The sequence below is a fragment of the Syngnathoides biaculeatus genome, chromosome 17, assembly GCF_019802595.1.
Source record: "Syngnathoides biaculeatus isolate LvHL_M chromosome 17, ASM1980259v1, whole genome shotgun sequence".
Classification (NCBI taxonomy): domain Eukaryota; kingdom Metazoa; phylum Chordata; class Actinopteri; order Syngnathiformes; family Syngnathidae; genus Syngnathoides; species Syngnathoides biaculeatus.
In genome coordinates, this window is record NC_084656.1 from 20,497,442 (window position 1) to 20,511,306 (window position 13,865).

General features: G+C 42.7%; 2 protein-coding genes across 2 annotated transcripts; one reads left to right on the forward strand and one right to left on the reverse strand.

Annotated features, from left to right (window-relative positions):
• Positions 1-260: 260 nt before the first annotated feature.
• Positions 261-6,348, forward strand: LOC133490864 (placenta-specific gene 8 protein-like). The gene is made up of 5 exons (XM_061801442.1): positions 261-290; positions 1,311-1,403; positions 2,343-2,467; positions 4,065-4,184; positions 4,363-6,348. Exons 2-4 carry the CDS (start codon positions 1,319-1,321, stop codon positions 4,167-4,169), a joined length of 315 nt encoding a protein of 104 aa, XP_061657426.1. The 5' UTR covers positions 261-290; positions 1,311-1,318; the 3' UTR covers positions 4,170-4,184; positions 4,363-6,348.
• Positions 6,349-6,463: 115 nt separating this feature from the next.
• Positions 6,464-13,413, reverse strand: cops4 (COP9 constitutive photomorphogenic homolog subunit 4 (Arabidopsis)). Its single transcript, XM_061801441.1, has 10 exons — positions 13,281-13,413; positions 12,774-12,853; positions 12,502-12,653; positions 10,536-10,639; positions 10,302-10,455; positions 10,085-10,235; positions 9,047-9,217; positions 8,178-8,293; positions 7,864-7,948; positions 6,464-6,745 (listed from the first exon to the last, which is right to left on the reverse strand). The coding sequence occupies exons 1-10, from the start codon at positions 13,352-13,354 to the stop codon at positions 6,612-6,614; spliced, it is 1,221 nt and encodes a 406-aa protein (XP_061657425.1). The 5' UTR covers positions 13,355-13,413; the 3' UTR covers positions 6,464-6,611.
• Positions 13,414-13,865: the final 452 nt, after the last annotated feature.

The following is a 13,865-nucleotide window of genomic DNA, read 5'->3' on the forward strand; positions in this document are numbered from 1 at the left end:
GTGACTTCAAAAGAACAACGACACATTTCCCACACGGTTTTCACGCAAAGTTCCTCATGATTTGTTTTTTTTTTTTCCCCCTCCACCCCCAACCCGACGAATTCCCATCACGATCAAATTGCGTAGTTCTAACGGGGAAAACGTGCGCTGAAAACAGGTGCGGCAGCGCGTGAGCGAGGAAAGAAAAATGGAGGGGGTGTGGCCATCAATAAAAAAAAAATAATAAATCCATCTCGCTTAAGTAACGCGCACATCCCCGCCCGCCCTCAGCACTTCCTCCACATCGCACGGTAAGAGTGGCTCATTATCCAACTATCCTCGATATTTACTCATAAATGCCTAAACCTTGCGGCGCTGTGTGAAATACTGTATTATATTTTTTTCCAATTCTCGGTTCATAAAAGATGCACAACTATAGAATAAAACTCGGTATCCAAGGCATAAAAAAAAAAAAAAAAAAACCTTCCTAATACCAGTATCTTATAAATAAGGGTGGAAAATATTGAGGTAAAAAAATTTATCTTGTAGGGACGTTTCTGTCTGTCTGGGGCATCAGCAGCCACAAAGTTATCCGTCCATCCATTTTCTTAGCTGCTTATCCTCACAAGGGTCGCAGGGAGTGCTGGAGCCTATCCCAGGGCAGGAGGCGGGGTACACCCTGAACTGGTCGCCAGGCAAGCGCAGGGCACATGGAGACAAACAGCCGCACTCGCAATCACACCTACGGTCAATTTAGAGTGTCCAATTAATGTTGCGTGTTTTCGGGATGTGGGAGGAAACCGGAGTGCACACCCGGAGGAAACCCACGCAGGCACGGAGGAGAACATGCAAACTCCACGCAGGCGGGTCTGGGATTGAACCCGGGACCTCAGAACTGCGAGGCCAACGCTTTACCAGCTGAGGCACTGTGCCACCTGCCACAAAGTTATTTGCACAAAAAAAGGCGTCGTATCTGGCGTGGGGTCGATTCCCGCTCAGTGATTGACTGGCGACCAGTCCGGGGCGCTGGTCTGCCATTCGCCCGAAACTAGCTGTGTTATGCTCCGGCTCTCCCGTCCGTGACCCTTATGAGGATAAGCGGCTGAAATAATGGATGGATGATGTTGTAATTTATCCTCACAAGGGGTGCGGGTAAGAAGTAGGGTAGACCCTGAACTGGTCGCCAGACAATCGCAGGGCGCATATAAATAAACAAACCATCGGGACTCGTGTTCACAACTCCAATTTCAACTTTTTTGATTTCTACATTATTTATGAATTTACATGCTAGAAATTATGTTTGTGTACCTAATCTCGTAAATCTAAATCAGTCTTCGTCATGGCTGTGACCAATCAACCGGGCAGATACCCTCCCTCCGACTTCCAGACCGGGCTGTGCGACTTCTGTGACGATTGTGGAACATGTAAGTTCTCTAATTTTTACATTTTTTTAAAAAAAAAGCTGCTGCATCATCGCGCATATCTGGTCCGTTGTTTCTTTGTCATGTCACATCGGTGACGAATGTGGAACTTGAAAGTTCTCTTTGCGCACTCGGTTGAACCTACAATCGGCAATAAAAATAAAGAAATAAAAGCAAACGATAAAGAAATCAAAGTATATTGCATAAAGCAATATAACCCACATGGCAACAAAATGTGCCAATAAAAAAAATATGATTAGTATCACTCGGCACTAGCTGGGCGATACGGCCTCAAAACCAAAGGCTAATTTTTTGTTGTTGTTGTTATTGAAACGTGCAGGTATCTAATAATTTGGCCACAACGAAAAATGGAAATAATATAAATAAAAAAAATAAAATAAAAATACTTGAAAAAAATGCTTTGTTAAAAACGTCATGCCACAATCATGAAAGACTCTTGATTGTCTTCAGTATTTGGACAAAACGAATAAAAATAATGGTTACATACTCACCAGAGATAGAGATTATTGTTATTATTAATAAATGTATTTACGAGGAGTTCTCCCGATTTGCATCTTTATCCTGCCGAGCTGTGCCGATCGCAACAGACGTGTTTTGATCTTTGAAAATTTTGTTCTGACCGACCAATCAGAGAACGGGGAAATGCTGACATCACCGTCAACCAGAACTTTCCCTAGAAAGACAAATTAGTGACGTTATAAAACGTCGAACACTGTTTCACTTGTAGTACTACACAGTTTTTTCCTCACTATTAACATTACTAGTGTGCAGAAATGTCAGCGTACGATAGTGGAAGTTGTACTACTGCACAGATATCTCCAAAATGCATAAAATACTTGGCTTCATAAACAAATCTCATTGAGAGTGTGTACAGGCGTACCTCACGGCGCGATCTCCATCCCCTTCACCTTCCGTCCGCAGGCTGCTACGGCCTGTGGTGCTTCCCGTGCCTGAGCTGCACCGTTGCCAGCGACATGGACGAGTGCTGCCTGTGCGGCCTGAGCATGGCCATCCGCAGCGTCTACCGGACCCGATACAACATCAACGTACGTGCGTGCGCCCGATCCGCCGTCGCCACGGTCTCCAACTTCGCAGCGTTTCAGCAGTTGCTTTTTATTTATTTATTATTATTATTATTTTTTTTAAAGGGAGCCCAACGGCAAAATTAACAACGAACGGACCGATACATTTCCAAGGACCTCCATTTCGGTGCCTTTCTGTGACTCTTGAGGCTTCAAACTGGACGTTCCGGAGACGAAAATGGCCGCTGAATTATGTCACTGGGTCATCAGCAGGTTGAAGAAGCGTTCCAGAGATACTGGAAGAGTCACAGAAAGGCACAGAAGTCCTTGAAAATTTTCACAGATCAAACAACTCTTCCGACTTTTGGTCCGCTGAAGACACACAATCGGTTAGGCTAACACACGGAAATTCTCTTCAATTACATTTTTTTCCCCAGAAACATATTGGAGTCAAAATTTTCTTCAATGCGTTATGGAAAAAAACTGCTCCATTGAAGTTTGTTTATAATCCGTCCATTTTCCTAACCGCTTATCCTCACGATTGTCGCGGGGAGTGCTGGAGCCTATCGGAGCTGTCAACGGGCAGGAGCCGGCAGGGGTACACCCTGAACTGGTCGCCAGCCAATCGCAGGGCACGTCGAGACAAACAGCCACAATCACAATCACACCTACGGGCAATTTAGAGTGTCCAATTCATGTTGGGTGCTTTTTGGGTTGTGGGAGAAAACCCACGCAGGCACGGGGGAGAACGTGCAAACTCCACATGGGCGGGGCCGGGATCGAAACCAGGTCCTTAGAACTGTGAGGCCAAGGCTTTACCGGCTGAGCAATAGCAAATCTTCAGAGGAAAATCATTTCTGGACATTTAGGTAACCTAATCAAGCGCACCTCTAGAAATGGAAAGGTAGACAGACTTACTGAGGTTTCCAGTGAAGGTGCGCTCCATTTACTTACCCAAACATCCAGGTCTTTGATTGGGGTGATATTAAACCCACAAGTTAGTATTTTGTGCACACGTATTACCTAAAGTGTGGCCACGATTTAGTATTTTGTGGCCACAAATTAGAATTTTGGATGCCTGAATGTTTACAATGTTTATGAAAAAAAAAAAAAAGAAACTGTATGTTAACTGAACACTAAATTGTCTTCAATTATTACAAAAATCACGTTAGGATCATTTGAGATGAAATTGTCTTCCATTTTGCGCACGTCTCCATTTTCCACAAAAGCCCGACGCCGCGAAGACTAAAGTCCTTCTAAACACGCGGACACTAGTTTTCTCGAAGACTATTTCCGATTTTTTTGGTTTCATTGATGACAAGACGACCAACATTTATAAGTTCATCAATGTTTACGTGTTCAAAGAATGCAAAAAAATCAAACGAGAGTAAATCGTTTCCAATCAAAAGTTTTGTTTCTTTCAAGACTTTCAATGCCAAAATTTGAGAGCATCGCGACATGACAAACGTCGGCCGTTAGGCTGAAACCCGACTTCCTCGGCGGCGATGAGACTGCGTCTTTTACACAGCGAGGCCATTGTTCTCTCCTCCCTACGTCACTCCAAAGCCAACCACGAGCGCGCGTGTGTGTGTCTGCGTGTGCTTCCGTGACGACTTTTCAGGGTTCCCTGTGTAGCGATTTCATGGCCAACTCGTGTTGCCTGGTGTGCACCACCTGCCAGCTGAAACGGGACATCGACCGGCGAAAGGAACAAGGCATTTTCTGAACCCTCCTGACGCCGGTGAGTTAAACAGTAATTTTTTTATCAGCGTGGTGGCGGGGGGCGGACTAAAATCTAATCGGCGGAACTTGTTTTAGTGCGATAAGGAAGCCGCTATCTCGGAAAAAAAAAAAAAAAAACGAGTCACGGTTGTTGGTAATCTTGGTTACACCCTTTTTCCCCCTTTTATCTGTTGCAGGTTTTATCGTCTCTGACAAGCGATGGATATTGATTCATCATCTTTACAATTGATAATATTGATGGTGGTACAATAAAGGAGGTAAATGGTGGCTGTACTGTAGTTTTTTTGGGTGTGGAGATATTTTTTTTGTTTTGTTTATCAAAGCATGACATCAAACGGATTGTTCCATTTTACATTGACGTAAATCAGGGGTGTCAAACCCATTTTTCTCGCGGGACACATTGTTGTTCCGGTTCCCCTCAGACTGTGAAACAAAAATATTTACTCATCTCATGATATTTACATTTTGGTACGGATTTTACAAGAATGGTGGAAATTGACACTCTAGATTTGGCTTCGCGGGCCACATCAGATCATGTGGCGAGCCAGATTTGGCCCCCAGGTCTCGAATTTGACACCTGTGGCGTAAACCATCAGTATATAGCCGGGGTGTCAAACTCATTTTTCTCGCGGGACACATTGTTGTTCCGGTTCCCCTCAGACTGCGTAACAAAAATATTTACTCATCTCATCATATTTACATCGTCAATTTATGAACTTGTTTCGGAATCAGAAATGAACGGTAATCTGTGTTTCAACTATTTTACGTTTGGTTACACCAAAATGTTTGTAATATCTCGATTTTATCATTTATGACATAGGACAATTTGAAATTTTGGTATAGATTTTTACATGCATGCATGGAAATTGACACTCTAGATTTGGCTTCACGGGCCACATAAAATCACGTGGCGGGCCAGATTTGGCCCCTGGGCCTCAAGTTTGACACCAGTGGTTTATAGGTTCAAAGGGTAGAAATCGAAGGTAGCCAGATTACAGCTTCTTTAACCTGGCCCATTCAGCATTTATAATATGATTATTGTAAGAGTTATTGCATTAAATTGGCTACCCCATTCCCCAAAAATGGTTCATTACATTGTATTTACTTTTTTATTCATTTGTCTCATTCAATTATTTCTTCATTAGTTTGTCAGCGTTTTACATGACTAAATAACCGGTTGATAATTACATTCTTGTTAATTTAATAAAAAGGTCTTGAATTTTGTAAAAAAAAAAAATACACGTAAATTTGGTTAATAGAATAATTTTAAGTCCTTAAAAAAAAAATAAACGTTGCTGATTAAAGACTAAATTGTGTTTAAATGTTTACAAATACATGTATCGTAAAGACAAAAACAAGGATTCCAAATTATCTCTGCCTTGATAAAAGTATTTGGCACCTTCTTAAATTTTTAATTCACATAATTAAAATCCTGTCTAATTTAAAAAAATTTAAAAAAATTGTTTTTTTTTTTGCTTTCCCCCCCCATCGTGTAAAGCTTTTTTGGGGGGTGAAATTTTCGTGACTACCGTAATTCCCGGCCTACAGAGCGCACCTGGTTATAAGCCTCACCCAGTAGGTTTGTAAAGGAAATACCATTTGGTACACACGTACACCGCAGCCGTGTAAAAGCCGCAAGTGCCCATATTGAAACACGAGATATTTACAAAGAAATACGGTACACAGAGTTTAACGCTAACGCTAGCGCTGTGCTAACGCTAGTGCCACGTTAACACTAACGCTCGCGCTGCGCTAAGAGGGCCGGTTAAAAAAAAACATACTGGCAAAAATTACTGAGACATGGCAGTAACACGCCAGCACAGCGATAACAGGACCCGACCGGTAAAAGTCACTTCCTCGGCACATACATTCCACCGATGTCACTTTTACCTTTTCCGCTCGAGTGCCCCCTTGTGACTGTTAGGAAAAATGCCCAAATTAGCCGCATCACCGCATAAACCGCAGGGTTGAAAGCGTGTGAAAAAAGTTGCGGGCCCGAAATGACGGTGTATATAGCGGGTGATTATTGCATGTGGCGAAAGCAGTTTTTCAGTCGTGTGTTGAAAAAGAGCAGATTGAGCCGCTAGCCGTGCGCATGTTTAATTGTGTTCCATTTCAACACTACCCTCACGTTGGCCGTCTGACACGTAGCCCCAAAAAAAAAAAAAAAAAAAAAAAAAAAAAAAAAAAACGCCAACGGTTAAACAAGAGAACTTGTGTCGTCAACGAAAACATGAGTCACTGCGGCCGCCGGGCGATAAAAGTGTTGCCCTCGGAAATATTCAGCCAATGGGATGTGAGTGGTGGGGGGTTGGGGGGGGGGGTCGAGTTCCTTTGGTGCACCTTGCGACGATGCTTTTGATCGGGAAGACAAAACTTAAAGACGGGGGGGGGGGGGGGGTTGGACCTCGAGGTGGGGCGATATTTACTGGCTCATCTGGGTTTCCATTGCTTGGGCGGCCCAGTCGGGAGCCGCCTGTCGGATCTTTTCCAGGAGGTTGTTGACTTGGAAACACAGCGACTGGATCTGCTTGTCCCACGTGGGGAGCGGCTCCCGTGCTGGGGAAGAAAAAAAATAAAAAATGTATTAGTACGCTCTTTGTCCTCACTGGTAGGACAATTCAGGGCGCCGGTGGAATGACTGGGAGTAACTAGTGGCATGAACTTTGGAATACAGCAGAGTAATTACATGTTTTTGGTAGTACGAGTGGAAATGACTCGTGATATTATTGCTCTTTGGATGGGGAATTTGCGCCTCCTTGTGGATATCTTATGAAGCTTCATCAAGCATTTTACGAATAAAACATAGTGATGCCTCGGTTCTCGACCACAATCCGTTCCAGGAGGTTCGAGAAGTGATTTGTTCGAAAACCAAATTGATGTTTCCCATTACAATGAATGCAAAAAGAAATAATGCGTTCCAAGCCTAAAAAATGGGCTTTTTAAAGCATTTTTTTTGATTTTCCTGATAATAAACTGCATAGTAGATATACATGTATAGTTTAAATAATTTACATAATAAAATAATTTAAGAAATATATTTACTTTTTGCTTAAAATGTACGCTTTTTTGCCGTATATGTAGCGACTCGGCCCCCAGCCTTGTAAAATTCTTTTATTAACAAAAGTGCAGAATAACTTTAAACAAGCAACTTGCCTTCTTTGGAGCCAGGATTGGGGGTTAATACGGTAATCCTCGATAAGAAGAAAAACAACAGTCACTACGGGGACACGTCTGCGTTATACAGAATAACAAAAGTGCGCTGGTTCCGGGACGCGGGTTATGTGATTTCCAAGTTTTTTTTTTTCGGGGGGCGTTCGAATTGACAATAACAAAACGCCTCGTGGGTGGGTCAGCTACTTGCGCCGCGTGCATTACATTATTTCCGGATTTTGTTGTTGTTTTGTTGTTCATTCGAAAACAGAAGCAAAAAAAAATAAAAATCTCAAAATTTTCGTTTGAAAACGGGGACGTTCGAGAACCGAGGCTTTACTGTATTTGTGAGAAGAGCTAAGGTTATCGATTTGCGAACTGGTTAAAGACGTTTGTTACACAGGTCACAAGTGTATGGGAAGGGGAAACCTATCACAGGCGATCTAGAAAGTATTCGCCTCAATTAATGGGACTTCAGTGTAGTCGCCCCCACCCCCCCCCCAAAAAAAAAAAATGCCACACACTCTCAAAGTGTACGATGCCATCAATCTGGTCGATGAATCCGTTCATGCGTCCTTCGGTGATCATCTGCGATGCAATCTTCTCGGCCTGTAGATAAACGTCAACAACGAGTCTATAAATGTGTAATAAAACAACAAAATGCAATCAGGTACAGGTGATTGTGCTTTGCTTAGGAATTACGCGTCAAGGTTGTCATGGGCGCGGGACATCGAATTCAACAAACACAACAGTTAAAGTGCAAAGTGACAGTCGCGACACGTCGCCGCTGAGGGGTTAAAAAAAAAACGCGTCTTTTGAGTCCATCCGCGTTCCTCACTTTGGCTGGAGGGATTTCCAAAAGTGCTCCGAGCTCTTCAAACGTGATGTTGTTGTAGAGTTTACTGGCGGATAGCAGGTTGTGTTCGATTACAGCTCTGTCCAGGATGCTGGAGCCTGCAAAGAAATCCATAGATACCGTTAATCAAAAATATGTGACGTTCAAATCACGAACCACTCGGACACAAATCATACGAAATAACTTCATCCATTTTCTATAGCATTTGTCATTTTCACACGCTTTCAACCCTGCGGTTTATGCAGCGATGCGGCTAATTTGTGCTTTTTTTTTCCTAACGGCCACAAGGGGGCACTCGAGCGGAAAAGGTAAGAGTAAGACCAGTGGAATATACGTGCCAAGGAAGTGACTTTTACTGGTCCGGCCCTGTTAGCGCTGGCGAGTGTGTTACTGCTGTGTCTCAGTAATTTTTGCCAGTATGTGTTTTTTTTTTTTTTTTTAGCCGGCCTGGTTAGCTATTAGCATGGCGCTAGCATTAGTGTTAAACTCTGTGCACCGTCTTTCTTTGTAAATATCTCGGGTTTCAATGTGGGCACTTGCGCCTTTTACACGGCTGCGGCGTACGTATGTACCAAATGGTATTTCCTTTACAAATGTACTGGGTGAGCCTCATAACCAGGTGCGCTCTGTAGGCCGGAAATTACGGTACATATATGTACAAGTCACAAAAATTGAGTTGAACATTTCGTTTGGTTTGTTGGTTCAATAAAAACGACCTTGTGGTATAATAACTATATAAAACTAGTATAAGATATAGATTACAAGGGTGTTTGAATATTTCTGGAATTACAATATTATCAACATTGTGCCATTCACGCACTTCCATTTTAAAGTTGCTTGTGGGTACTGACCGTCTGCCGTGGTGGCCTTCTGGTGAGGCATAAGCATGGCGGCAAACTCCTGCAGCTGGTTGCCCCGGATGATGCGGTCCAGGTACATCTTTTCTAGAATCCCGTACGCTGCCAGCTGCTGGCAGCGCTCGTCCTTAAAGAGGGTGGCCAACATGCGGGAACGCTGCTGGCCTGGTACGTCAGCAAAATAAGGATAACGGATAAAGTCACTCCCCGCCATCAGTGTTGTAACCAGGTTGCTAATTTAGCACTTTTGTTGCTAGATTTGACAAAAATTTCAGAGGCCAGCCTGGCAACTAGTTTCTAGGCACCAAAACGAAAGCACCTTTGGACAAAAATACAAAAAGGTGACGCCAATAGCAAATCCATCCATCCTTCCATTTTCTTAGCCGCTTATCCTCACAAGGGTCGCGGGGAGTGCTGGAGCCTATCCCAGCTGTCAACGGGCAGGAGGCGGGGTACACCCTGAACTGGTTGCCAGCCAATCGCCGGGCACATAGAGACAAACAGCCGCACTCACAATCACACCTAGGGGCAATTTAGAGTGTCCAATTAATGTTGCATTTTTTCGGGATGTGGGAGGAAAAGGGAGAGCCCGGAGAAAAGCCACGTAGGCACGGGGAGAACCTGCAAACTCCATACATGCAGGACCGGGATCGAACCCAGGACTTTAAAACTGTGAGGCCAACGCTTTACCAGCTGATGCACCGTGCCGCCCAATAGCAAATCATCAGAGGAAAAACATTTCCGGACGTTTGGGTAAGCTAATCAAGCGCACCTCTAGAAATGGAAAGGTAGACAGACTTACTGAGGTTTCGAGTGAAAGTGCGCTCCATTTGCTTACCCAAACATCCAGGTCTTTGATTGGAGTGACATTCAACCCACAAGTTCGTATTCTGTGTACACGTAATAACTAAAGTGTGGCCACGATTTAGTATTTTGTGAGCACAAATTTGAATTTTGCATGTAGATATTTTGAGGCAACAACTGAATTATTTTCCACATGCCCCAAAAATGAGTACACAACAATGCGCGTACCTGCGGACGCAAGAATGGTGCAGTTGAGCGCGTGTTTGAGCGCCTCGAGACGCTCGCTCTCGTGGACAATGGATTTGTAAGACAGCTCGTTGTATCGCTGCGCCGCCTCGATGAACTTCCTCCTGAAGTCGAGGACTCTGGCGTAGCACACCTGAGCGTGAGAGAATCGTGTATTTCAAACACGGGACCGCAATTTTTGACACCCGGGCCTGTTCACCTTGTAGTGTATTTGCAGCTGCTCGTTGGAGGACTCATTTTGAAGCAGCGAGGCTCTGTTGATGTAGGCCTCGGCCTGCACCGGGTCGTCGTCCTCAAGGTACAGTCGGGCTATTTTCAGGTAGGTGTCTAACTTGTAGTCGACATTATATTGCCTGAAAGGGACCGAAAAAACAAAGACATTAAAAGACGGGGAAGGCGCCAAAGGGAGAAAAGATTTGCGCTCCTTGCTTACTTTTGCCCCGTTTCCAAAGGGATGCCAACTAAAACCTGAGCGGCGTTCCTCCAGTCGCCCTCCTTTTCGTAAATGGTTGCTAAGTGCTGTCGGATGGAGGCCACCTGCGCACAGTTAATAACACAATAATAATTTGAAGGTGTGGGAAGATGGCCATGACATAAGAGAAGAAAAATAAGAGGAAAAAAAGGACAGAAAATGCTGAAAGTGTGGGAACCATTTTAGACATATAATCGTTGTTACACTGTTCTCATATTTAAGATTTCAACATCTCTGAAGAAGACAGGACGAATTATGAATTTGTGGCTACTTTACTAAGACGGTGACAATTATATCCATGAAGATGATGATGTGTATTAAGAATGTTTTTTTGCTTTTTTAAAAAAATAAAAATGACCCATTTTATCCATTGACTCGATCGTTTGACGCAATTTTCAGTTGAAAACTATGGAAGTACCGTCATTTCCGGCCTATGAGCCGTGACTTTTTTCCACGTGCTTTCAACCATGCGGTTTACGTGGTGGTGTGGCTAATTTGTGCATTTTTTTCTAACTGCCACAAGGGGGCGCTCCAGGAAAAAAAAACACGCAAGCGTGAGACGGGTGGAATATATTTGCCGAGGAAGTGACTTTTACCGGTCCGGCCCTGTTAGCGATGCGCTAGTGTGTAACTGCCGTGTCTCGGTGATTTTTAATGGTATGCTAGCGTTAGCATCTCTGAAAAAGACACCCAGAAGGACGGCGCGCAGGAGCTGAGACAAGGTAAAATTAGCTAATTAGGAATTTGTGACTACTTTATTCTGACGGTGACATTATGTCCGTGATATGTATTAAGAATGGGTCTTTTTTCAATCTGTTTTTCTGTATCTAAAACTATGGAAGTAGCGTAATTTCCGGCCTATAAGCCGCGACTTTTCCCCCACAGGCTTTCGACCCCGCGGTTTATGCGGCGATGCGGCTAAGTACGGCCGCAAGGGGGCGCTTGAGCTGAAAAGGTAAGAGTGAGACTGGTGAAATATATGTGCCGAGGAAGTGACTTTTACCGGTCTGGCCCTGTTAGCGCTACGCTAGCGTATAACTGCCGTGTCTCGGTGATTTTCACTGTTATGTTTTTTTTTTACCGGCTCTGTTTGCGCAATGCTAGCGTTAGCACAGCGGCGCTAGCTTTAAACTATCTGTGTACCATCTGTCTTTGTAAATATCTCGTGTTTCAATGCAGGTTTCAATGTGGGCACTTGCGGCTTTTAGACGGCTGAGGCCTACGTATGTACCAAATGGTATTTCCTTTACAAATGTACTGGGTTAGTTTTATAATCCGGTGCGCTCCGTTGACCGGAAATTATGGTACTTTTTAGTCTTGTAAAAATATTGACAACTATGATCTCTTTCCAGGTAGTATTATAACTTTGTATTTGTGTTTTTACTTAGAAAAATTATTTTTGTAAAACTATATACTTTCATAATTGTTACGTGGTGTTTTTTTTCTCTTGTGAAATTCTACTTTAATCTTAGTGGAACCACGACTGCTTTCTTGTAAAATTGTCTTACGTGTAGTATAAGAAAGCTAAAATTTTTATTTTGCTTGTAACTATTTTTTCTCGTACAGATGATTTTTTTTTGTGGGGTAAAAGCCACATTTCAAAAAAATGAGGACTTAATTCCTATTAAAAAAAAAAAAAATTAAATTTTTGGCTTTTTTTCCAACAGGTAGGGTTATTTCAGGTCAGGACCGAACACCCAGCCAATCGCAGTTACGCTTTCTTCGTCACGTGACGTCACATACACTTATTCACTTAGAACCGTAGAAAACCAAAATACTACAATATTCAGTAGCTGCAGGCCTACAGAAGTTACACAGGTGCGTAATATGAATTATTCATATATGATATGTCTAACATTATTGAACATTGTATAAGTATTTGTTTCACAAACAGCGGAAAGAGTTGTGATTTAATTGAAGCGCTTACCTGCTCCTCGAAGGAAATGACTCTCGGCTGGATCTTCTCCAAGGTGAAGTGATACACCGCCTTGGCGGTGGCGTCGGGCAAGTTGGGCAGATGCGTACAGAAGTCAGTAAGCAGCTGTCTGGAGATGACGAGACTCACATTTTCATTGACCACTATGAGGGAATAAAAAAAAAAAAAAAAAAAAAAAGAAATACAGGAGAGGAAACTGTACCTTTACGTAGAAAGACTCAATACTATCGAGGTCTTTAAAAGTGAATGAAAGTGTTGCATACTTGCTTCAACAAAGGCCTTCAAGGACTCGAGTTGATCTGCATCTGTGAACTGAACAGCCTTTTCCAAGATTTGCCTATATCTTTGTGGAGACAGAGCATTTCAACCATGTCAAGCACTTCGTCACGTCCTTGAGAAGAGCTAATGGAATTAATTATAATTAAACTATGATTTGGATTTATGGTATGTAGTCCAACACAAAGCAATATTTGTTAGCTATTACCACGAGATGCAAATTATCCGAAAATGTGTGTGATACCTACGCGAGTAATAATTGTTTTAATTACCAAATCTATACGAACAAACCGGTTTTAATGGCAAATAGATGTTATTCGAAAAATAACACCAAACTAGATACCTAATCAAAAGCCGCTAACGTTAGCTTAGCTTGCTCTGTCATGGTAACCCCGGCATCGCTTTAGTCAAACTGGGCGCTTCGTATTCCGTCTTAGAGCGAGTTTTAAATGGAAAACGTAAAATAAAACGCGTTTATAGTAAACCCAACGTACTTGGCCGAAAGATCTTTGTGAGAGCCAAACGAATTCATCAGCTGTGCGAGCTCCTGCCGCACTTCGGTGGCCATGGTCGCGCCGTCCGGGTTGACAACCACGCCACTTCCGTCGCGAAAAGGGTCCACTTCCGCTAAGTGATGAAAGATTTCAAAACATTTTTTTAATTTTATTATTTAGAATCATAACTATAAGTTATAATTTTGATGTTCAATTGGCATTTTCATTTCTTAAAAAAATGGGAGAATCCCGCAAATCGGAGTTAACAATTTTATCTAGGACGATACTGCTTATAGTCGCTAGATGGTGCTGTTTGCAAAGGTAAAATCGAGGCAGTCTAATTGCTTCCATTTACCTATTGATGAAATAAACGTATAGTTTGTTTAAGTTTACATATCAATTTAAAAGCCGTCTTGAGCTCTAAATTTTCATTTTTGTACATCGCGATTAATAATCACCAATCTCAAACAAAATCCATGTTAAATTTGGAAATCCCGCAAGATTCGGTTTTGGGAGCTACGTGCTTCATCCTTTAAATTAATCACTTTCATCTAGATTATTGCATAAAGTCATATTTGGAGATAG

Excerpts from the sequence above, each read along its gene's own strand:
- LOC133490864 (XM_061801442.1), top strand. The coding sequence starts at position 1,319 with ATGGCTGTGACCAATCAACCGGGCAGATACCCTCCCTCCGACTTCCAG. Across the intron at positions 1,404-2,342 it reads CTGTGACGATTGTGGAACAT|GCTGCTACGGCCTGTGGTGC; the intron begins GTAAGTTCTCTA and ends TTCCGTCCGCAG. Across the intron at positions 2,468-4,064 it reads GGACCCGATACAACATCAAC|GGTTCCCTGTGTAGCGATTT; the intron begins GTACGTGCGTGC and ends ACGACTTTTCAG.
- cops4 (XM_061801441.1), bottom strand. The coding sequence starts at position 13,354 with ATGGCCACCGAAGTGCGGCAGGAGCTCGCACAGCTGATGAATTCGTTT. Across the intron at positions 12,854-13,280 it reads CACAAAGATCTTTCGGCCAA|ATATAGGCAAATCTTGGAAA; the intron begins GTACGTTGGGTT and ends GTCTCCACAAAG. Across the intron at positions 10,236-10,301 it reads AGCTGCAAATACACTACAAG|GTGTGCTACGCCAGAGTCCT; the intron begins GTGAACAGGCCC and ends TCTCACGCTCAG.